This window comes from Agelaius tricolor, unplaced genomic scaffold (genome assembly GCF_023055355.1).
Source record: "Agelaius tricolor isolate 1412-34295 unplaced genomic scaffold, bAgeTri1.0.p SCAF_3, whole genome shotgun sequence".
NCBI classification, from domain to species: domain Eukaryota; kingdom Metazoa; phylum Chordata; class Aves; order Passeriformes; family Icteridae; genus Agelaius; species Agelaius tricolor.
The window spans coordinates 69,784,037-69,807,259 of NW_027269263.1; the positions used below are offsets into that span (position 1 = coordinate 69,784,037).

Here is a 23,223-nt window from a genome sequence, read left to right on the forward strand (position 1 = left end):
TCCCATCCCATCCCATGGATCCCATCTCATTCCATCCCATGGATCCCATCCCATCCCATCCCATGGATCCTGTCTCATTCCATCCCATGGATCCCGTCTCATTCCATCCCATCCCATCCCACCCCATCCCACGGATCCCATCCCATGGATCCCATCTCATTCCATCCCATGGATCCCATCCCATCCCATCCCATCCCATGGATCCCATCCCATCCTATCCCATGGATCCCGTCTCATTCCATCCCATCCTATTCCATCCCACCCCATCCCATGGATCCCATCCCATCCCATGGATCCTGTCTCATTCCATCCCATGGATCCCATCCCACCCTATCCCCACAAGGGAGCTGCAAATTCCCTCCCCACACAGAATCCCATCCCCAGTGGACCAAAGGGTCTCCAACTGCCCCCATCCTATAACATCCCCTGTTTGTGCCCCCAGCATCCCCCAACACCCCCCTGTGCCCCCCAGCACCCCCCTCTATATCCCCCAGCATCCCCCAACACCTCCCTGTGCCCCCACACTCCCCTTTGTGCTCCCCAGCACCCCCATTGTGCCCCCCACCCACCTGGGCGCCCCCAGCAGTGGCCCTGGCAGTGGGCACACACCAGCACCCCGATGGCCACCGCGGTGAAGGCGGCCGTGAGGACACAAATCACCATGAGCATGTCCGGCTCTGCAGCCTTGGGGACCTCTGCGGGGTGACAGTGGCATGTGGGGACACCAGCCGGGCCACCCCCCACTCCCTGTGCTGTGCCAGGCTGGGGGAACCCCAAACTGTCCCCGGGGAGCAGAGTCAGGGACAGACAGACACATCAGGGACAGACACGCCAGGGACAAGGGACACGTCAGGGCATGCGGGGACCCCAAACGTGGCAGGGGGACAGAGCAGGGACACCTGGCACTGCCAAGATGGGACAAGGGACAGACACTTTGTGGGGACCCCAAATAGAGCAGGGGAACAGAACACGGACACCTGGCACTGCTCAGGTGGGACAAGGGACAGACACCTTGTGGGGACCCCAAACAGGACAGGAGAACAGGGCAGGGACATCTGGCACTGCTCAGGGGGACAAGGGACAGACACCTTGTGGGGACCCCAAACAGGATAGGGGGACAGGGGAACATGGCAGGGACATATGGCACTGCCAAGGTGGGACAAGGAACAGACACCTTGTGGGGACCCCAAACAGGACAGGAGAACAGGGCAGGGACATCTGGCACTGCCAAGATGGGACAAGGGACAGACACCTTGTGGGGACCCCAAACGGGACAGGGGAACAGAGGAGGGACACCTGGCATCACCCAGATGGGGATAGAGCTGGAGGAGGTGACAGATGGGTCAGGGAATTGGGGACACCCCCAAATTCTGGCACCACCCAGGGCTGGACACACCAGGGAGCAGAGGGACCCCAAAAGGGACAGTGCCACCCCTGCCCCGCTCACCTGCCACCGCAGGCTGCAGCACCAGGGAGCAGAGGAGCTGCGGGGCGGCGGCGCGGGTGGCGTAGCAGGAATAATTCCCGAAATCGGGGTCGCTGAGGTTCCTCAGCAGCAGGGACACGCCGCTGTCCCCTGTCCCCGCGGCGCAGAAGGCCACCCTGCCCCTGAAGCGGCTGTCGGGCTGCACGGGCAGCTGCCAGCCCGGCTCGGGGGGCGGTGGCTGCCAGCCCAGACGGTGGCTGAGGACGGGGACAGCGTGGTGGTCGCCGGCCTGGTGGGTGCAGCTGAGGGTGACCCCGCGCAGGTCACCCCAGGGCTGCGAGCCGCAGGGCAGGCAGGCGTCCTCGCCGATGGCCGCTGTCACCGTGACGGTGACAGGAGGCTGGTCTGGGAGGGGACACAGCGGGGTCAGCGCGCGGGGACACCAGGAATGGGGTACAGGGGCCACCCGCGGGACAAGGGGACAGGGGACATCTGTGGGGACACGGCCGGTGGAGCCAGGACCGGGGGCTTGGAGGTGCCAGGACCGGGTGTTTGGTGGTGCCAGAATCGACGGCTCGGTGGTGCCAGGACCGGGGCCTCGGTGGGGCCAGGACCGGGTGTTTGGTGGTGCCAGAATCGACGGCTCGGTGGTGCCAGGACCGGGGGCTCAGTGGTGCCAGGACCAGGGGTTCCATGGTGCCAGAACCGAGGGCTCGGTGGAGCCAGGACCGGGGACTCCATGGTGCCAGGTCCTGGTGCCAGCACCGAGGGCTCGGTGGTGCCAGGACTGGGGGCTTGGTGGAGCCAGGACCAGGGGTTCCATGGTGCCAGGACCGGGGACTCCGTGGTGCCAGGTCCTGGTGCCAGCACCGAGGGCTCGGAGGAGCCAGGACCGGGTGTTCGGTGGTGCCAGGGCCTGGTGCCAGCACCGAGGGCTCGGAGGAGCCAAGCAGCCGCCCCGTGAGTCACCGCCCTGCCGGGAACGGCGCCCCCGCCCTCCCCTCGGGGTCCCCAGAGCGGTCTCCGCGCAGGGGAGGAAAGGAGGGTTGGGGAGGGGGTCCCGGGGAGCGGGGGCTCTGCCCGGACCCCCCACCCCCCTGCCCGTGGGTACCTGCCCGGGCGAGGAGGGGGCACAGAGCCAAGAGCGCCACGACGGGGAGCAGCGCCATCCTGCCGGCATCCGGAGCGGGCAGCGCCTGGGGGCACGGCAGCCTCAACAGCGGGCACCCCAAAACCCTGGGGGCACCCCATGGCGAGGGAGGGACCCCCGGGGTATCCAACCCCCCACACCCGCCGTGAGCAGGGGCGGGTATGGGGCTGGGGGCTGGGCAGGTATAGGGCATGGGGCGGGGCTTTTTGGGGCAGGGGTCTGGGCAGGGGGCGGGGAGATAATGAGGCTGGGGGATGGGCAGTTATAGAGCATGGGCGAGGGGATTGTGGGGCTGGGGGCGGGGGTTTCATGGGGCTGGGGCAGCTGTAGGGCGGGGGGCGAGGGCATTATGGGGCTGGGGGCTGGGCAGTTATAGAGCATGGGCGAGGGGACTATGGGGCTGGGGGCTGGGCAGTTATAGAGCATGGGCGAGGGGACTATGGGGCTGGGGGCTGGGCAGTTATAGGGCAGGGGGTAGGGGTCTATGGGGCTGGGGTCGGCAGTTATAGGGCATCGCGTAGGAGTTTTTGGGGCTGGGGTCTGGGCAGTTATAGGGCAGGGGGCGGGGGTTTTTGGGGCTGCGGTCTGGGCAGTTATAGGGCATGGGCGAGGGGACTATGGGGCTGGGGGCTGGGCAGGGGGCGGGGGGGGCGTAGGGCAGCGCGGCGGGCAGCAGCCCCCGGTCCCCGGGATGGTCGGAGCCCCGGCCCCGCCCGGGGAGAGGGGACACCCCCGGCCCCGGCCCCGGCCCCGGTCCCTCACCGTGGCTCCGCTGCCGCCCGCCCGAGCCGCGCTCAGCCCCGGCCCCGCCCCGGCGTCGCCGCCCGGCCCCGCCCCGGCCCCTCCCCGCCAGATGTGCCTTGGTCATCCAGATGTGCCCCTCTCATCCAGATGTGCCCCTGCCAGCTGTGCCACTGCCAAGCCCAGATGTGTCCTGCCCGGCTGTGCCCCATCCAGATGTTCCCCCTGCCCACCCAGCTGTGCCCGTCCCCGCCCAGAAGAGAAACAAAGCAAAAGATCCGATCCCATTTTTAATAATATATTCCATTCAGGATATCCATACAATTTACTAAGTTTTTAAAGTTCATATTAAGTTTTTTTATATTTAGGTTTTTTCAAGTTTCTATTTTCATGGATTAAAAGTGTGTGTAGGATTTTATCATACACGCAAATAAATTTATATTGTATAAAGGATGTAGGGAAATTACACATTTTATATTATAGGCTATTGATGTCATGCAGAAAATAGATCTTAACATGATATGGTATAATAATAAAGAATTAAATAATATAAATAGGAATATAATACAAAATAATATAAATAGGAATATATAATATAATATAATATAATATAATATAATATAATATAATATAATATAATGTTATGTTATGTTTGTTATGTATGTTATGTATGTTATATATATTATATTATATTATATTATATTATATTATATTATATTATATTAATAATATGGTGTTAAAATAGAACAAAACACTATTAAGTCTCTTTCCACATACTACAAGGATTGGTGCCTTTGTTTCCATAAATACACTCTATTAACATAATAATATATTAATAGAGTAATATAGTAATGTATTAATATATAATTAATGTATATGTGTATAATAACATATTAATGTATTGGTATGTAATAATGTATTTATATATAATTAATGTAACAATATATAAAATATGTTTACATTATATAATTAACAAAGTATTAAAAATTGTATATATTAATATCATTACAAATAAGCATTATTTTATGTATTAATAAAAATTTGTAGTAATATTAGTGGCAATTAACACTGTGATGCTACAGCGAGGTTACCACTGAGGTAAATAAATTTGTACTACCATTAGTCATTATAAATTACATCTAAGGAAGCACCAATAGCCCTAATGATTAAGTATTTATGGGAGCATTGATCTCTGAGTTCCATATTGAGGCGCCACCAGCCCAGGGCCTGCTGGGCTCCCTGGGCCCAGCACAGGAGGTGGCCCTGCCCTGGCACGGGTGGCACCGTGCTGTCGTTATGGTCCCTGCCACCCACACCATTCCAAGGCTCCAGCGCTCTGTGACATCACTCCAGCCTGCTGGCAGCAGAGGTGACAGCTCAGCTCTGGCTCTGCCACCTGCAGTGCTGGCACCTGCGATGGCTTTGCTGTGGCTGCTGATCCTGCTGGCCCTGGCCAGGCCCGTGGAGGGCAACTGGGACACCTGCAGGTCAGTGGCCCTGGGGGGCTTGGGGACACTCAGGGGTTCCCTGGCACAGCCTGGGCACAGAGGGGCCCCTGGGGGTCCCTGTCCCTGCTGTCCCCGAGCAGGGCAGTGATGGCTTTGTGCTTCCAGAGGCACCTGCGGGCTCCGGCCTTTGGATTTTGACCACAGCTCTGTGTCTGCCAACTATGACCACTCTGACGGTGACTACGCTACCTTGGGTTCTTCTGATGTCACCTCCCTCAACATGGACAGCCCCGGCGTCCCCTCAGGGGCCTGGCCTGGCATTGTCAGTGTCCAAGCCACCCTGGAGAATGGCACGTGGCACATGTGCTCGGGGGCCCTCATCAGCCCCCAGTGGGTGCTCACAGTGGCCCAGTGCTTCTTCAGGTCTGGGTAAGGAGGAGCAGGGACAGGAGTGTCCCCACAGCAGGGACAGGGGTGTCCCCACAGCAGGGTCAGCTGTTGGGCTGCCACATCCCATGGCCCTGCTCCCTGTCACCCCTCTGTCCATCTCCTGCCCCCCAGGGACATCTCCATTTACAAAGTGGTGATGGGGACCACGGATGTGGCCCAGCCGGGCCCTGAGGCTGCAGTGAGACGCATCCAGAGGCTCCTGAAGCACCAAAACTACGTGGCTGCCACAGCCATGAACAACATTGCCCTGCTGGAGCTGGACCAGCCCGTGGAGTGCAGTGACTACATCCAGCTGGGCTGCGTGCCCGACAGCTCCCTGGCAGTGTCCGAGCTGAAAACCTGCTACATCGCGGGCTGGAGGAACACCCCGGACAGCGGTCAGTGCCCACCCGGGGCAGGGCCGGGCCGAGCCGCGGGCACACGGCCCCGGGCAGGGACACGGCCCCGGGCCGGGGGCTCTGCGGGGGCACGGCCCGGGCCAGGCCCGGGGGCTGGGCCCTGAGCGTGGGGCTCTGCCCGGGGGCCGCCACTCAGTGCCCTCTGTGCCCACAGCCCCCAGCCCACGCCTGGTGCTGCAGGAGGCCAAGGTGCGGCTCATCGACGTCCAGCTGTGCAACAGCAGCCGCTGGTACGGGGGGGCCGTGCACCCCCAGGACCTGTGCGTGGGGTACCCACGGGGCGGCATCGACACCTGCCAGGTGGGGCTGGGCCCGGGCTGGGCACAGGGACCCTGAGCCACCCTGGGCCCCATGGAACCCCCAGAACCAGCACAGGGACCCTGAGCCACCCTGGGCCCCATGGAACCCCCCAGAGCCAGCACAGGGACCCTGAGCCACCCTGGGCCCCTTGGAACCCCCCAGAGCCAGCACAGGGACCCTGAGCCCCAACATGGCCCCATGGAACCCCCCAGAGTCAGCACAGGGACCCTGAGCCAACCTGGGCCCCATGGAACCCCCAGAGCCAGCACAGGGACCCTGAGTCCCAACATGGCCCCATGGAACCCCCAGAGCCAGCACAGGGACCCTGAGTCCCAACATGGCCCCATGGAAACCCTCAGAGCCAGCACAGGGACCCTGAGCCCCAGCATGGCCCCATGGAAACCCTCAGAGCCAGCACAGGGACCCTGAGCCCCAGCATGGCCCCATGGAACCCCCCAGAGCCAGCACAGGGACCCTGAGCCCCAACCTGGGCCCCATGGAACCCCCCAGAACCAGCACAGGGATCCTGAGCCAACCTGGGCCCCATGGAACCCCCCAGAGCCAGCACAGGGACCCTGAGCCCCAACCTGGGCCCCATGGAACCCCCTAGAGCCAGCACAGGGACCCTGAGCCCCAACCTGGCCCCATGGAACCCCCTAGAGCCAGCACAGGGACCCTGAGCCCCAACCTGGCCCCATGGAACCCCCTAGAGCCAGCACAGGGACCCTGAGCCCCAACATGGCCCCATGGATCCCCCCAGAGCCAGCACAGGGCCCATGGATCCCCTCAGAGCCAGCACAGGGCCCATGGATCCCCTCAGAGCCAGCACAGGGCTCCATGGATCCCCTCAGAGCCAGCAAGGCCCCAAATATGGCCTGGCCCCATCTGGGCCTGGCCCGGTGCCCTCCCAGCCCTGCTTGCCCTGCCATTGATGGGTGTCCCTTGCCCATCCCCATGTCCCTGTCCTGTCCCATGTCCCATGTCCCAGAGCTGTCCTGCCCTTCCCCAGTCCCCAGATCCCTCTCCTTTGCCTGCCCTGCTGCCCTTCCCTACCCCTTCCACCATTGCATCCCCTCAGGCCCAGCCCAGGCCAGGTCAGCCCCTGTCCCACCCCTGTCTCTGTTCCCTGTCTGTCCTCATCCCTGTGTCCCTGTCCCTGTCCAGGGGCTCCTGTTCCCTTTCCCATCCCTGTCCCCATCCCCATGTCCCCATCCCCTGTCCCTGTCCAGGAGTTCCTGTTCCCTTTCCCATCCATAGATCCCTGTCCCGTGTCCCAGGGCTGCCACTCCCCATCCGTGCGTCCCTGTCCCAGTGTCCCCCTGTCCCCAAATCCCATCCAGTGTCCCCATAACCCCGAGGTGTGGCTGTGACCCTGGAGCAGCCCCTGACCCCTCTCTCCTGTGGCAGGGGGACATCGGGGGTCCCCTGGTGTGCAAGGACCACGTTGGTGACTACTTCTGGCTGGTGGGCCTGGCCAGCTGGGGCAAGGGCTGTGTCGGAGAGAAACGCCCCGGAGTGTTCGCCTCCACCCAGCACTTCCGAGGATGGATCCAAGTCCAGATGGGAATGGTCCCTGCAGACCCCAGCCCCACACCTACAGAGCCACCCCTGACCCCAGCCCCCGCCCTCATGCTGTCCCCAACCATGACCCTGACTGTCATCGAGACGACACCGAAGCCGGAATCGGAGAACTTCATAACAGTTTCATTCCCAAAATCCATCCTGCTGAAATTCTTCGGGAGTCTGCAGAAGTTCCTGGAGTTCCTAAGGGACAAATTGCGTTGATCAGGAGGGACAGCAGATCCAGTTCTGGCTGCAGAGGATCTCCAGCAGCCCCAGCTGGGGCCGTGGCTGTGGGGCCAACCCAGCCCCGGTGCCCAGGGCTGCTGTGCCCTGCCCACGCTGACCCCTGCGCCCACCCTGATGGTGAATCCAGTTTGTTCTTCAATTAGAGTTGTTCCAGTTCCCAGTTAGCCACTGTGTCCAGTTCGGTCTCCTGGGAAAAATGGGGATGGGACAATCTGGGGGAAAAGGGTGGGGTTGGGGTTGGGGTTGGGCCTGGTTTGGGGGAGACAAATGGGAGCCAGGGAGGGGAGGAGGGAGGGGAGGGGAGGATGGGCCTGGAGGTGGAGAGAGGAAGAAGCTGCTCCAGCCCAGGTTCCCCAGCAGAGCCTCAGGTGTGCCAGTGCTGGGAAAAGTCCTGGAGAGGGACAGCAATGGGGACAGCTGGAGCTGCCATGCCAGGGTCCTGTGGAGGTGCTGGAAGTGCCACCCTGAGCTGCTGCTGCTGCCACCCAGGGCTGTCCCCTCTCTCCCCAGCTCGTGTCTCTGAGGCTGCTGGGACCCATCCCACTGCTCCTGCTGTGCCCTTGGTCCCCATTGGGATCCCTGGATCTGGGGCATTCCCTGTGCTCCAGAGGGACCCCAAAGGTCCCTCCAGCCCAAACCATGCCCGGGTTCACAGCTCTGTGCTGCCCTCCCCCCACCCGAGGCCACCGAGCCCCGCACATGGAACCGGCCCCTCTGTGACATCACCCCAGCCTGGAGACACCGTGGGCACCACCAGGGCCCTGGGTGTCACCAGAGGTGACAGCTCAGCTCTGGCTCTGCCACCTGCAGTGCTGGCACCTGCGATGGCTTTGCTGTGGCTGCTGATCCTGCTGGCCCTGGCCAGGCCCGTGGGGGGCACCTGGGACACCTGCAGGTCAGTGGCCCCGGGGGGCTTGGGGACACTCGGGGCTTCCCTGGCACAGCCTGGGCACAGAGGAGCCCCTGGGGGTCCCTGTCCCTGCTGTCCCCGAGCAGGGCAGTGACGGCTTTGTGCTTCCAGAGGCACCTGCGGGCTCCGGCCCTTGGCATATGACCACAGCTCGCTGGTTCGGGACTACGACCCCACGGCCGATGACTACACACCTTTGTCATCTTCTGATGGCACTGCCGTTGATGTGGCCAGCCCTGGTGTCCCCTCAGGGACCTGGCCTGGCATCGTCAGCATCCAGGCCACCTGGGACAACGGCACGTGGCACATGTGCTCGGGGGCCCTCATCCACCCCCAGTGGGTGCTCACGGTGGCGCGCTGCTTCATGGACACCCAGTAAGGAGGAGCAGGGACAGAGATGTCCCCGCAGGAGGGACGGGAATGTCCCCACAGCAGGGTCAGGGATGTCCCCCCAGCACATGGAGGTGCCCCGAGCAGGAAGGGAATTGAGCTGCCACAGTCTGTGGCTCTCTTCCATCAGTTCCTCCTCTATCTCCTGCTCCCCAGGGACACCTCTGCTTGGAAGGTGCTGATTGGGGCCACGGATCTGGCCCAGCCGGGCCCCGAGGCCCAGTGTCGCCACATTGGGAGGGTCCTGAAGCACCAGGACTACAGCGATGCCTCGCCAGGCAACAACATCGCCCTGGTGGAGCTGGACCAGCCCGTGGAGTGCAGCGACTACATCCAGCTGGCCTGTGTGCCTGACAGCTACCTGCCAGTGTCCGAGCTGAAAACCTGCTATGTGGCAGGCTGGAGAGCCACCCCAGAGAGTGGTCAGTGCCCACCCGGGGCTGGGGACAAGTTGGGGACCACAGGGACGTGGCCGGGTGGGCCCAGGGCAGAGGCCAAAGCTGCGGGAGCCGGGCCCTCTGTGCCTGGAGCCCTGGGCAGGGACACAGAGGGACAGGGGCACAGGCCGGGCCCAGGCCAGGGGCTCTGCCCAGGGAGGTGCCAGGTGCTCAGTGCCCTCTGTGCCCACAGCCCCGACCCCAGCACCGGGCCTGGTGCTGCAGGAGGCCAAGGTGCGGCTCATCGACGTCCAGCTGTGCAACAGCAGCCGCTGGTACGGGGGGGCCGTGCACCCCCAGGACCTGTGCGCGGGGTACCCGCGGGGCGGCATCGACACCTGCCAGGTGGGGCTGGGCCCGGGCTGGGCACAGGGACCCTGAGCCACCCTGGGCCCCATGGAACCCTCAGAGCCAGCACAGGGACCCTGAGCCAACCTGGGCCCCATGGAACCCTCAGAGCCAGCACAGGGACCCTGAGCCAACCTGGGCCCCATGGAATCCCCCAGAGCCAGCACAGGGACCCTGAGCCAACCTGGGCCCCATGGAAACCCCAGAGCCAGAACAGGGACCCTGAGCCCCAACATGGCCCCATGGAACCCCCCAGAGCCAGAACAGGGACCCTGAGGCAACCTGGGCCCCACGGAACCCCTAGAGCCAGCACAGGCCCCATGGAACCCCCAGAGCCAGCACAGGCCCCATGGAATCCCCAGAGCCAGCACAGGGACCCTGAGCCCAGCATGTCCCACCCTGTTCTTTATCCCGTGGGGGCCCTTCCCTTTCCCACCCATAGATCCCTGTCCCGTGTCCCAGGGCTGCCACTCCCCATCCCTAGGCCCCTGTCCCAGTGTCCCCGTGTCCCCAAGGCCTGGCGCTCTGCTCCCAAATCCCATCCAGTGTCCCCATAACCCCGAGGTGTGGCTGTGACCCTGGAGCAGCCCCTGACCCCTCTCTCCTGTGGCAGGGAGACACAGGGGGTCCCCTGGTCTGCAAGGACAACACCGGTGACTACTTCTGGCTGGTGGGCCTGGCCAGCTGGGGCAAGGGCTGTGCTGGTGACAAGCGGCCCGGCGTGTTCACGTCCACCCAGCACTTCCACAACTGGATCCAGAAGCAGATGGGAATGGTCCCGTTCAAAACGCAGCCTCCTCCGCCCGAGCCACCCACCCCCACCATTGAGATAGAGCCACCAGAACTGGAACCAGAACCAGAACCTGAACCAGAGCCAGAACCACAACCACAACCGGTACCAATACCGGTACCGATACCAGAACCGGAGCCCATACCAGAACCAGAAGAAGAGGAAGAAGAAGAACCAGAGCCAACACCACCACCACCTAAGTTTATAACGATTTCATTCCCTAAAGCCATCCTGCTGAGGTTCTTCACGAATCTGCAGGAGTTCCTGGAGTTCCTGCGGGACAAACTGGATTGAGCAGGAGGAGGAGCGGATCCAGTTCTGGCTGTGGGAGATCACAGCCATTCCCTGCTGGAGCCACAGCTGTGCCAAAGCCACCCCCAGTGCCCAGATCTGCTCTGCCCTGCTCTTTATCCCCCCTCCACCCACCCACCCTGGTGATGAACTTCAGTTTGTTCTTGAAATAGAGTTGTTCCAAATTATCCTCATTTCCAGTCCAGTTCAGGCTTCTGCTCACAACAAGGATGGGACAATCTGGGGAAAATAGGGTGGGGTTGGCTCCTGGTTTGGGGGGGATGAGGGGCAGCCAGGGAGGGAGGGAGGGGAGGATGGGTCTGGTCCTCCACCACCTCCAGCACCTTCTGAGGAGCTCTTAGGATGGCTGGGACAGGGTCAAACTCCCACCCTGAGGGGTCATCCCTGCTCATGGGCCACCAGGAACTCGAGGGTGCAGCAGAACAACCTTCAGGGATCCCAGAAATACCCTAAAACTCATGGGGTTCCATCACCCTGTTTGCAACTCCTCACCCTGGGGGAGGTACTGGACACTCCTGCCTGGATTTTAGGGGATGTCATCCCAAGGTTTGGGGATCTGGGACACAACCACCACCAGTGGACATTCCTGCCTGCATTTTAGGGGATGTCATCCCAAGGTTTGGGCATTTGGGACACAACCACCACCAGTGGACATTCCTGCCTGCACTTTAGGGGATGTCATCCCAAGGTTTGGGCATTTGGGACACAACCACCCTCACTGGATGTCTGAAGGAGGACCAGACCAGCAGGGCCACTTCAACAGCGCTGCCACCACTGCTAGTCTGGTCTGTGCCACCCACAGGGTGTCAGTTGTGCTCTGACTTTATGGTTTGAAGCCAATTTTTCTGTATTCTGTGCATTTATTGGATCCTTCCCTTCAAATTTCAACCCTGGCTTCCAAACCCCCTGCATGCTGAATGGGGTTTGTGTGGGGTGAATTCCTCCTTGGGGTTTTGCTCCAAACCAGCACAGCCTGGAGGTGGACAGAGGGAGAAACTTCTCCAGCAGAGCCTCAGGTGTGCCATTCCTGGGAAAAGTCCTGGAGAGGGACAGCAATGGGGACAGCTGGATCTGCCATCCCAGGGTCCTGTGGAGGTGCTGGAAGTGCCACCCTGAGCTGCTGCTGCTGCCACCCAGGGCTGTCCCCTCTGTCCCCAGCTCGTATCTCTGAGGCTGCCAGGACCCATCCCATGCTCCTGCTGTTCCCTCAGTCCCCATTGGGATCCCTGGATCTGGGACATTCCCTGTGCTCCAGAGGGACCCCAAAGGTCCCTCCAGCCCAAACCATGCCCGGGTTCACAGCTCTGTGCTGCCCTCCCCCCACCCGAGGCCACTGAGCCCCGCACATGGAACCGGCCCCTCTGTGACATCACCCCAGCCTGGAGACACCGTGGGCACCACCAGGGTCCTGGGTGTCACCAGAGGTGACAGCTCAGCTCTGGCTCTGCCACCTGCTGTACTGGCACCTGCGATGGCTTTGCTGTGGCTGCTCGTTCTGCTGGCCCTGGCCAGGCCCGTGGGGGGCACCTGGGACACCTGCAGGTCAGTGGCCCCAGGGGGCTTGGGGACGCTCGGGGCTTCCCTGGCACAGCCTGGGCACAGAGGAGCCCCTGGGGGTCCCTGTCCCTGCTGTCCCCGAGCAGGGCAGTGATGGCTTTGTGCTTCCAGAGGCACCTGCGGGCTCTGGCCCATGGTTTTGAACGAGACCTTGGTGATTCCCGAGTATGGAACCTCGCACTCTGCCAAGGGCACAACCCTCGATGTCAACCAGGGGGCCTGGCCTGGCATCGCCAGCATCCAGGTCACCCTGGAGAATGGCACGTGGCACATGTGCTCGGGGGCACTCATCGGCCACCGCTGGGTCCTCACAGCCGCCAGCTGCTTCGTCGGGGCCGGGTAAGGGGGAGCAGGGACAGGGATGTGACCCAGCAGGGACAGGGATGTGGCCTCAGCAGGGACAGGGATGTGCCCTCAGCAGCATTAGGGATGTCCCCACAGTGGGATCAGGGGTGTCCCCACAGCAGGGTTACAGGTGTCCCTACAGCAGGGACAAGGATGTTCCCCCAGCAGTGTCAGGGATGTCCCCACAGCAGGGCCAGGTGCCCAGGCTGCACCACCACGTGTTGCTCCATTGTTGTATCCATTCCCTGCTGTGGGAAGCAGAGGGCTGGGAGCTGCTGGGCTGTGCCAGCCTTGTCACTGCTCCTGTCACTGCTCTCTGTCACTGCTCTCTGTCACTGCTCCCTGTCATTGCTGTCACTGCTCTCTGTCACTGCTCCCTGCCACTGCTCTCTGTCACTGCTCCTGTCACTGCTCCCTGTCACTGCTCCTGTCACTGCTCCCTGTCACTGCTCTCTGTCACTGCTCCCTGTCATTGCTCTCTGTCACTGCTCCCTGTCATTGCTGTCACTGCTCTCTGTCACTGCTCCCTGCCACTGCTCCCTGTCACTGCTCCCTGTCACTGCTCCTGTCACTGCTCCCTGTCACTGCTCCCTGTCACTCCATGGCCTCCAGGAATGTCCTCAACTGGAAGGTGGTGGTTGGGGCCACGGATCTGGCTCAGCCAGGCCCCGCGGCTGAGGTGTTCCAGATCAAGCAGCTCCTGAAGCACCAGAACTACGACCCGGTCACGGCCCGGAACAACATTGCCCTGCTGGAGCTGGACCAGCCCGTGGAGTGCAGTGACTACATCCAGCTGGGCTGTGTGCCCGACAGCTCCCTGGCAGTGTCCGAGCTGAAAACCTGCTACATCGCGGGCTGGAGGAACACCCCGGACAGCGGTCAGTGCCCACCCGGGGCAGGGCCGGGCCGAGCCGCGGGCACACGGCCCCGGGCAGGGACACGGCCCCGGGCCGGGGGCTCTGCGGGGGCACGGCCCGGGCCAGGCCCGGGGGCTGGGCCCCGAGTGTGGGGCTCTGCCCGGGGGCTGCCGCTCAGTGCCCTCTGTGCCCACAGCCCCCAGCCCACGCCTGGTGCTGCAGGAGGCCAAGGTGCGGCTCATCGACGTCCAGCTGTGCAACAGCAGCCGCTGGTACGGGGGGGCCGTGCACCCCCAGGACCTGTGCGTGGGGTACCCACGGGGCGGCATCGACACCTGCCAGGTGGGGCTGGGCCCGGGCTGGGCACAGGGACCCTGAGCCAACCTGGGCCCCATGGAACCCCCCAGAGCCAGCACAGGGACCCTGAGCCACCCTGGGCCCCATGGAACCCCCAGAGCCAGCACAGGGACCCTGAGCCACCCTGGGCCCCATGGAACCCCCAGAGCCAGCACAGGGACCCTGAGCCAACCTGGGCCCCATGGAACCCCCCAGAGCCAGCACAGGGACCCTGAGCCAACCTGGGCCCCATGGAACCCCCCAGAGCCAGCACAGGGACCCTGAGCCAACCTGGGCCCCATGGAACCCCCAGAGCCAGCACAGGGACCCTGAGCCAACCTGGGCCCCATGGAACCCCTCAGAGCCGGCACAGGGACCCTGAGCCAACCTGGGCCCCATGGAACCCCTCAGAGCCAGCACAGGGACCCTGAGCCAACCTGGGCCCCATGGAACCCCCAGAGCCAGCCAGGCCCCAAATATGGCAGGGCCCCATCTGGGCCTGGCCCGGTGCCCTCCCAGCCCCGTGTCCCCACCACTGACAGGTGTCCTTTCCCCATCCCTGTGTCCCTGCCCCGTGTCCCCTTGTCCCCAAGGCTGGCACTGTGCCCACCTGCCCACTGTCAGCCCCAGGTGTGGATATCCCGGAGCTGCCATTCCCTGCCTGTCCCTGCTCCCTGTGCGGGGCTGGGGCAGAGCCCACCCCGAACCAGCCCCATCCTGTTCCCAGTGAGGGTCTGGGGGCTCCAGCCGAGGTGGGAATGTGGGTCAGGCAGGGGCTGGGAGAGAGGATCCAACCCTGGCACAGCCCCTGACCCCTCTCTCCTGGCACAGGGGGACATCGGGGGTCCCCTGGTCTGCAAGGACAACGTTCAGGAGAACTTCTGGCTGGTGGGCCTGGCCAGCTGGGGCAGGGGCTGTACCAGGGCCAGGAGGCCTGGCATCTTCACCTCCACCCAGCACTTCCACTCCTGGATCCATGCCCACGCCGGCCCCAGCCCGACAGGGCCGGCACCGGCACCAAAGGCCACCCTGAACTCGCCGGAGCCACCAGGACTGCAGCCACCAGAACCCAGGCCACCAGAACCGAGGCCAACACAACCGAGGCCACTGGTACCGGAGCCAGAACCGGAACCGGAGCCAGAACCTGAACCAGAACCTGAGCCAGAACCGGAGCCAGAACCGGAGCCAGAACCGGAGCCAGAACCGGAGCCAGAACCGGAGCCAGAACCGGACATGGACATTTCCTTCCCAAAACACACCCTGAAACGATTCCTCAGGAAGCTGCAGGAGGTGCTGGAGCTCCTGAAGCACAGGACAGGGTGAGGGGAGGGGCAGCAGGTCCAGTTCTGGCTGCAGAGGATCTCCAGCAGCCCCAGCCGGGGCCGTGGCTGCGGGGCCAAGCCAGCCCCGGCGCCCAGGGCTGCTGTGCCCTGCCCATGTCCCTGCCCTGAGCCCACCTCACAGATCCTCCATTTGATTTAATCCTTGGATTAAAGTTTTAAAGTTGTGTTGCCCCTGGTGGGGGTTTAGGAGGGAATTCTCTGGTGTAGTGATCCTAAAACCAAACCCGTGCTCCTTCCCCTTCCACAAAAGGCAAAGATGAGGGGTTAAAAACAATTTAGTGTAAACAGCCATGAGATAAGGAATCAAACAATTATTTGCAGCAATATTAATTAGAAAAGGTGTAAGACAAAGCAGTGATTTACATGGAAATCCTGTGATTGGCAACACCCTACCACGTTGTATCCTGGAAGTAATGCCCTTGTCCATGGAAGTGAGAGGGGACACAGTGCCAGTGTCACTGTCCTGGGGTCCTGGCCATGCCCCACTCCCAGCTACTGCAAAAAATTATTCCCCTGGCCAAAATCACACACCCATTATCCACATCTTTAGCCCAGTTTGGCGTTCTGGGAAAAACAAGGATGGGACAATTTGGGGGAAAAGGGTGGGGTTGGGTCAGGTTTGGGGGAAACAGGGAGGGGAGCCAGGGAGGGGAGGGGAGGATAGAGAGAGGGAGAAGCTGCTCCAGCCCAGGTTCCCCAGCAGAGCCTCAGGTCTGCCATTCCTGGGAAAAGTCCTGGAGAGGGACAGCAATGGGGACAGCTGGAGCTGCCATGCCAGGGTCCTGTGGAGGTGCTGGAAGTGCCACCCTGAGCTGCTGCTGCTGCTGCCACCCAGGGCTGTCCCCTCTCTCCCCAGCTCGTGTCTCTGAGGCTGCCGGGACCCATCCCATGCTCCTGCTGTGCCCTTGGTCCCCATTGGGATCCCTGGATCTGGGGCATTCCCTCTGCTCCAGCAGCTCCCAGGAGCTGTCCTGGCTCTGGGGAAGGTGCTGGAGTGTCTGGAGAAGGATCCTGGAACGGTTCAGGATCCTGGAACAGGTCAGGATCCTGCCCAAGTCCTCCCTTGGAACATCCCACACGGACCATGGGGCCCTGCTCGTTTGGGGTCGCCCTGACCCCTTTCCACCCCAGCTCCCCACAAGTCCAAGGGGTCCCCTAGCCGTGGGCAGCCCCAAGGCCGAGCTGAGTTACTGGAGACGGGGCCAGGCACCTTTGGGGTGTCCCAGCTGTGGGGAGCAGCGGCAGCAGGAGGGTTTGGGGCTGCAGCCGGGGTTGCAGCAGGGCTGCAGCGAGGGGTCCCGGCCCTTCCCGATCTGGCTCTCCCCGAAGTGCAGGCGCTGCTCCAGCAGCACCTTCTGCATGGCGATGTCCTTGAGTGCCTGCAGCGCCTCGGGGCCCGGCTGGCCCTGCAGCAGGTCGTAGTTCTCGGCCGGATCCGCCTCCAGGTCGAAGAGCAGCGGGGGCAGGTGCGGGGTGAGCGGGGTCAGCCCGTGGCACGCCTGGTCCGGGGTGGTGCCGCTGTGGAAGGAACCTGAGCAACCCCCTGAGGCTGAGCTCACACCCTGCTGCTCCCGGAGCTCCGAGCGGGCGGAGCCCATCCCCAAATCCCCAGAAACCGCCCCAAACGCAAGCGCTGACCTTGGGTGAAGTAGTGCGCCTTGTACTTGCCCAGGCGGATGGCGAAGGGGCCGTGCAGGGGGTCGGGGGCCGGCGGGAAGAAGAACACGGCCCGGCGGGGGCTCTGCGGACAGCGGCGTCAGCGCGGCCCCGGAGCCCCCGGAGCCCCCGGTACCCCCGGAGCCCCCGGCCCCACCGCGGGGATGGGGCCGGCAGCGGGCACGGAGCCCACCGGGCAGCCTGGGCACGGCTGGCAGCAGCGAGGAGCTGCCAGCCATGGGTCAGCCCCGGGCCCGGCTGCTCCGGCTCCTCCACGTTATGTTATATTGCATTATATTGCATTATATTGCATTATATTGCATTATATTATATTATAATATTGCATTACATTATATTATATTATATTATTGCATTATATTACATTATATTATATTATAAAATTATAAAACATATAAGAAAGACATTACAAAATATATTATAAGAATAGAAAGTATATGATAAAAATACTGGAAAAGATATTCTAAAAATACTACAAAACCTACTATAAAATATTCAAACAAAAAATATTTAAAATAATGTAGAATATTAGAAAATATTATAATTGATACTTGAGAATCAATTATAGTTATAATGTATTAATAAATTAGTAATAATCAATAATAATTTAATCAACATAATAATAAGGTATAATCAATAATATTATAGCCTTAATCAATTATCATTATTATAATTGTTTTAAAGTAAATTAATAAAAATCAGCTTTTCTGCATGAAAAATCTGGGTTATTACCCAGATTTTATATTATATATATATTATATATCTATTATATATATATAATATATATTATATTATATAATATAAAATTTATATTAATTTATATTATATTAATTTATATTATATTATATTATATTTTATATTTAAGATAAATTAATAAAAATCAGCTTTTCTGCATTAAAAATTTTTTATTATTATTATTATTATTATTATTATTATTATTATTATTATTATACAGTTGTTCTACCATTATTATTATTTATTATTTACAATTCCAATAATGTAAGGTAAGTTATTCTAAAGAACTTTACACAAACCGCCAACCCCATCTCCTCCTCAGCAGGACTCACCTTCCCTGACCCGAAGAGCAGGGGGCTCAGGTCGAAGCCGTCCAGGGTCACCTTGGGCAGGGCAGCGCCAGCCAGGGCGGCCAGCGTGGGCAGGATGTCCAGCGTGCTGGCCAGCTCATGGGTCACCCCTGCGCGGGCACAGCGTCACCCCGCTGGCCTGGGTTTGTCCTGGTTTGTCCTGGTTTGTCCCGGTTTGTCCCGGTCTGTCCTGGTTTGTCCCGGTTTGTCCCGGTTTGTCCCGGTCTGTCCTGGTTTGTCCTGGTCTGTCCCGGTTTGTCCCGGTTTGTCCCGGTCTGTCCTGGTCTGTCCCGGTCTGTCCCAGTCTGTCCCGGTCTGTCCCAGTCTGTCCCGGTCTGTCCTGGTTTGTCCCGGGTTTGTCCCGGTTTGTCCCGGTCTGTCCCGGTCTGTCCCGGTTTGTCCCGGTCTGTCCCGGTTTGTCCCGGTTTGTCCCGGTTTGTCCCGGCTTGTCCCGGTCTGTCCCAGCTCACCTGGTGCGATCCTGCCCGGCCAATACGCCAGGGCCGGCTCCCTCATGCCGCCCTCGTAGGTCGTGCCCTTGCCACACTTGAGGTGCCCGGCGCTGCCCCCGCGTGCCATGCGCAGGGTGGAGGGGCTGGGGACAAGGACACGCTGTCACCAGGGGCCCTGCCACCCTCGGGGGTGGCCAAGGGCTGTGACACACCTGGGAGGGGCACCCCACGGTGGTGTCACCACACAGAGGGAGCTGGGGGACTCTGGGGGTGTCACACTGGTGTCCCAAACCTCTGGGGACATTTGGGGGTGTCACATTGGTGACCCAAACCTCTGGGGACATTTGGGGGTGTCACATGCCTGGTTCAAACCCTTGGGGACATTTGGGGGTGTCACACACCTGACCCAACCCCTGGGGGACATTTGGGGATGACACATGCCTGGCACAAAGCCTGGGGAACATTTGGGGGGTGTCACATTGGTGACCCAAACTTCTGGGGACATTTGGAGGTGTCACACACCTGGTTCAAACCCCGGGTGACATTTGGGGGTGGCACACGCCTGTCCCAAAGCCTGGGGAACATTTGGGGGTGTCACACTGCTGGCACAAACCTTTAGGGGACATTAGGAGGTGTCACATTGGTGACCCAAACCTCTGAGGACATATGGGGGTGTCACACACCCAACCCAACCCCTGGGGGCCATTTGGGGCTGTCACACACCTGGCTCAACCCCTGGGATGTTTCTGTCACAGAACACCAAGCTCACACCCCACGTCCCCTCCAGAGCAGGACCCGGGGGTGACACCTGGCACTGCCCACTGGGTGCCAGCTGTGCCAGCCATGCCGGCCGTGGCCGTGCCCGCCCCTCACCCGTTGTCAGAGGTGACGAACACCAGGGTGTTGTTCTCCAGGCCGTTGTCCTGCAGGGCCTGCAGCAGCTGTCCCACCGAGCCATCGAACTCGGCCAGGGCGTCCCCGAAGGGTCCCCGGCGCGTGGTCCCTGCGAACTCCCGGCTGGCAAACTGCGGGTAGTGCGTGTGCTGGGGAGGGGAGAGGGCACCGGGATCAACGCCGGGGCTGCAGCCCTGCGGGGACAGCCAGGGACAGCCAGCCCCCCGCGGGGAGGTGACAAAAGCCACCAGCCCAGAGGAGGTTTGTCCCCGAGGCTCAGTGGTGGCACAACGGGGAGCTCCGGGGTGGGAAGTTTTCCCTGGGGATGGTGCAGGGAAGGGGGAAAGCTGCAGGAAGCAGCAGCCTAAAAGCACCGTCCCAATAGGATCAGGAATAGCAAGCCCAGGTTATCCAGGAGCAGATTTTGGGGTGGCATGAGGGGAGATGCTGTCCTGTTCTCCCCATGGGACTTGGGCTCCCTTCCCTTTTCCCTTTTCTGTTCCCTTCCCTTCCCTTCCCTTCCCTTCCCTTCCCTTCCCTTCCCTTCCCTTCCCTTCCCCATTTCCCCATTTCCCCATTTCCCGATTTCCCTTCCCCTCTCCCCCCATCCCCACCCGGCTCCCGGCCATGCCCGCTCCCCACGTGGGACGCGTAGTAGAGCAGGAAGGGCCGGCTCTGCTGGGCGCAGCGGGCGATGAACTCGCGGCAGAAGCGGCCGTAGAGCGGCACCAGCTCGGGGAAGGACAGGGGCTGCTGCACGATGCTCTGGTTCCAGAGCAGCGGCACCGCCACCACGCCCTGGTCGCACGTCCCAAAGCACTTGGTGTCAGGGGGAAAGCACGTCAGGTTCTGGCAGGGACCCTGCGAAACAAAACACGGCGGGGCTGCCAGTCCGCCTCTGGCCACGGTTCTCCTCCCTCTGGTTTGGGTCCACTGATTAAAGATTTTTTAATTTTGAGATTTTAAATGTTTTTCTATTTTATTAAAGTATCTACAAATTCATTTCCCACACTGAGCTTCACATGAGGGGATGGTGAGCTCTGTGCACAGAGCAGGGAGACAAAACAATTCCTGCTCCAGCTGGGCACCAAGGACAAATGACCCAAATCTCAGCCCAGGAGCACAAACCCCGTGGGCTGGAGAGAGAAAAACAAGCAGGGTGGGACTGCAGGGGCTAAAGCTGGAATGGGACAATGAACTGCAAGATGCAAATGGAGCAGAACTGATCCCAGGGAGAGACCCCGGGAGCGCTGGTGCATTTTGGGGCCATTTTGGTTCATCTTGGGTGCAGCCCTGGCTGGGCTCTTGTGCTGCCCAAGGTGCATCCATTGAGGAGATGCTTTGAATAAATCCCTACTTTATTTAATAAATATTAAATATTATTTAATATTAAATATTACATTTCCTTAATATTATATATTATACATATATATAAGTATATAACAGTATATTTATATATAAGTATATATATTATAATATATATTAATAATACAATATATAATATACCTATCTATATAAGCATATTATATATTATATTATTAAATTTACTTATTTAATATTTTATGGGTAAATTTAAATACTAAATGCATTTATTTATTTTATCTATAATACAATATTCAGTATTATTTAATAATATATAAAATATATAATATCTGTATTATATATAATATGTAATATGTATTATTTATAATGTATAATATATAATATATATTATAATATATTAAATAATATAATATATTAAACAATATTATATATTTCAATAATATTAATAATATTTTATTTATGTATATTTTATCTATATTATTTATTTAATTATGAAATATTTAATATTTATCTAAATTAAATGGATAATAAATAATTTTTAAAAAATTAAAATTTATCCATATTAAATATTAAAATTTTATTTACCTGCCTCTGTTCTATCTCAGCCTCTGAAGGCACCATCCCCACTTGTCCCAGCAGCCCAGGGGGCTTTGCCCACCCCAAACCCGCGCCGGTGCCGCTGCTCCCGGCCGAGCCCCGCCAGTCCCGGCTCACCTGGTCGTGGGAGTAGGGCACCCCCAGGAAGTGGTCGAAGCCCTGGTGCACGGGCAGGAAGGAGCCGTTCTGCCCGAAGCCCAGGTGCCACTTGCCCACCATGGCCGTGGCGTAGCCGCGGTCCTTGAGCAGCTCGGCCACGGTGAGCTCGGCCAGCGGGAGCCCGCCCCGGGAACCGGGATCGAACACGCCCGGGTAGATCCCGGAGCGCACCGGCAGCCGGCCCGTCAGCAGCGCCGCCCTGCAGCGGGACACGGACACGGGCAGCGGGACAGCGGGACAGCGGGACAGCGGGACAGCGGGACAGCGGGACAGCGGGGGCACGGACACGGGCAGCGGCACAGCCCGGGACACGGACACGGGCAGCGGGACTGCGGGGGACAGCGGGGGCACGGACACGGGCAGCGGCACAGCGGGGACAGCCCAGGACACGGACACGGACACGGGCAGCGGGACAGCGGAGATACCGCTGGGACAGCACTGCCCGTCTGCCCCGGGACACCGCGGGGACAGAGGGGACACCGCGGGGACAGCACTGCCCGTCCGTCCCGGGACACCGCCGGGACAGCACCGCCCGTTTATCGCGGGACACGGAGGGTTCATCCCCGCCCGTTTATCCCAGGACACGGTGGGTTTGTTCCTCCATCTATCCCGGGACACCGCAGGTTCATCACTGCCGGTTTATCCCGGGATGCAGCAGGTTCATCACCGCCCGTCTGTCCTGGGACGCCGCAGATTCACGACCGCCCGTTTGTCCCGGGACACGGTGGGTTTATCCCTCTGCCTCTCCCGGGACACGGTGGGTTTATCCCTCTGCCTCTCCCGGGACACGGCAAGTTTCTTCCCCTGTCCCTCCCGGGTCCCGCAGTTCCATCCCCGCCCGTTTATCCCGGGACACCCAGCTCCATCCCCGCCCGTTTATCCCGGGACACCCCAGCTCCATCCCCGCCCGTTTATCCCGGGACACCCAGCTCCATCCCCGCCCGGGCTACGGTTCCCGCCGCGGGGGCCGTACCGGGACGGGCTGCAGACGGCGGCGCTGCTGTAGAAGTCGGTGAAGCGCAGCCCGCGGGCCGCCAGCCGGTCCAGGTGCGGCGTGGCGGACGAGGGGTGCCCGTAGCTGCCCAGGTCGCCGAAGCCCAGATCGTCCGCCAGCACCAGCACGAAGTTGGGCCGGGCGGCGGCGGCGGCGCCCACCGGCGGCAGCAGCAGAGGCAGGATCAGCAGCCAGGGGTGGTGCCGGCCCTGCGGCCCCATGGCGCGGTGTCCCCCCGTGTCCCCCCGCGTCCCGGTGCTGTCTCGGGATGTCCCCGTGCGGTCCCGGGGCGGTGCCGGCAGTGCCCGAGCCAATCACGTGATGCACATGGCGGCCCCGGGGCCGCGGGGCGCGCTGGGAGTTGTAGTTCGGAGCGGCCGTGCCAGTCACGGGATGGGGCAGCGGGGAATGTCCCCAGGGAGGGACATCGCAGAGCACGGGATGGCCTCTGGGCAGCTCGGGAATGTCCCCAGGGAAGGACATGGCAGAGCCACGGGATGGCCTCTGGACAGCTCGGGAATGTCCCCAGGGAGGAGGCTCCACCCCGCTGTGGTCTGTGTTCAGGGCTGGGCACTGCCCAGGGCAGCCCTGCCACCTGTGCAGGAAAATTCCTGGGATTTGTCCCTGCCCGCTCCTCTGGTGCCGCTGCCGGGACCCCCGGAGCAGACCCTGAGCCCTGCTCCTACAACAGGAGCATG

The 23,223-nt window shown here is 60.4% G+C and overlaps 4 protein-coding genes across 4 annotated transcripts; 3 read left to right on the forward strand and 1 right to left on the reverse strand.

The window, feature by feature from the left end:
• The first annotated feature begins 4,386 nt into the window (after nt 1-4,386).
• Nucleotides 4,387-7,698, forward strand: LOC139587663 (acrosin-like). The gene is made up of 5 exons (XM_071422055.1): nt 4,387-4,804; nt 4,931-5,194; nt 5,327-5,592; nt 5,768-5,913; nt 7,321-7,698. The coding sequence occupies exons 1-5, from the start codon at nt 4,494-4,496 to the stop codon at nt 7,696-7,698; spliced, it is 1,365 nt and encodes a 454-aa protein (XP_071278156.1). The 5' UTR covers nt 4,387-4,493.
• An 827-nt stretch (nt 7,699-8,525) lies between these two features.
• LOC139587622 (acrosin-like) lies at nt 8,526-10,891 on the forward strand. Its single transcript, XM_071422019.1, has 5 exons — nt 8,526-8,617; nt 8,744-9,007; nt 9,179-9,444; nt 9,665-9,804; nt 10,421-10,891. The coding sequence occupies exons 1-5, from the start codon at nt 8,547-8,549 to the stop codon at nt 10,889-10,891; spliced, it is 1,212 nt and encodes a 403-aa protein (XP_071278120.1). The 5' UTR covers nt 8,526-8,546.
• Nucleotides 10,892-12,380: 1,489 nt separating this feature from the next.
• Nucleotides 12,381-15,327, forward strand: LOC139587664 (acrosin-like). The gene is made up of 6 exons (XM_071422056.1): nt 12,381-12,451; nt 12,578-12,805; nt 13,424-13,689; nt 13,865-14,010; nt 14,836-14,992; nt 15,056-15,327. Exons 1-6 carry the CDS (start codon nt 12,381-12,383, stop codon nt 15,325-15,327), a joined length of 1,140 nt encoding a protein of 379 aa, XP_071278157.1.
• A 277-nt stretch (nt 15,328-15,604) lies between these two features.
• ARSA (arylsulfatase A) lies at nt 15,605-22,858 on the reverse strand. Its single transcript, XM_071424250.1, has 8 exons — nt 22,505-22,858; nt 21,490-21,730; nt 20,095-20,313; nt 19,432-19,601; nt 18,577-18,701; nt 18,089-18,216; nt 16,986-17,088; nt 15,605-16,878 (listed from the first exon to the last, which is right to left on the reverse strand). Exons 1-8 carry the CDS (start codon nt 22,744-22,746, stop codon nt 16,535-16,537), a joined length of 1,572 nt encoding a protein of 523 aa, XP_071280351.1. The 5' UTR covers nt 22,747-22,858; the 3' UTR covers nt 15,605-16,534.
• Between the last annotated feature and the right edge of the window lie 365 nt (nt 22,859-23,223).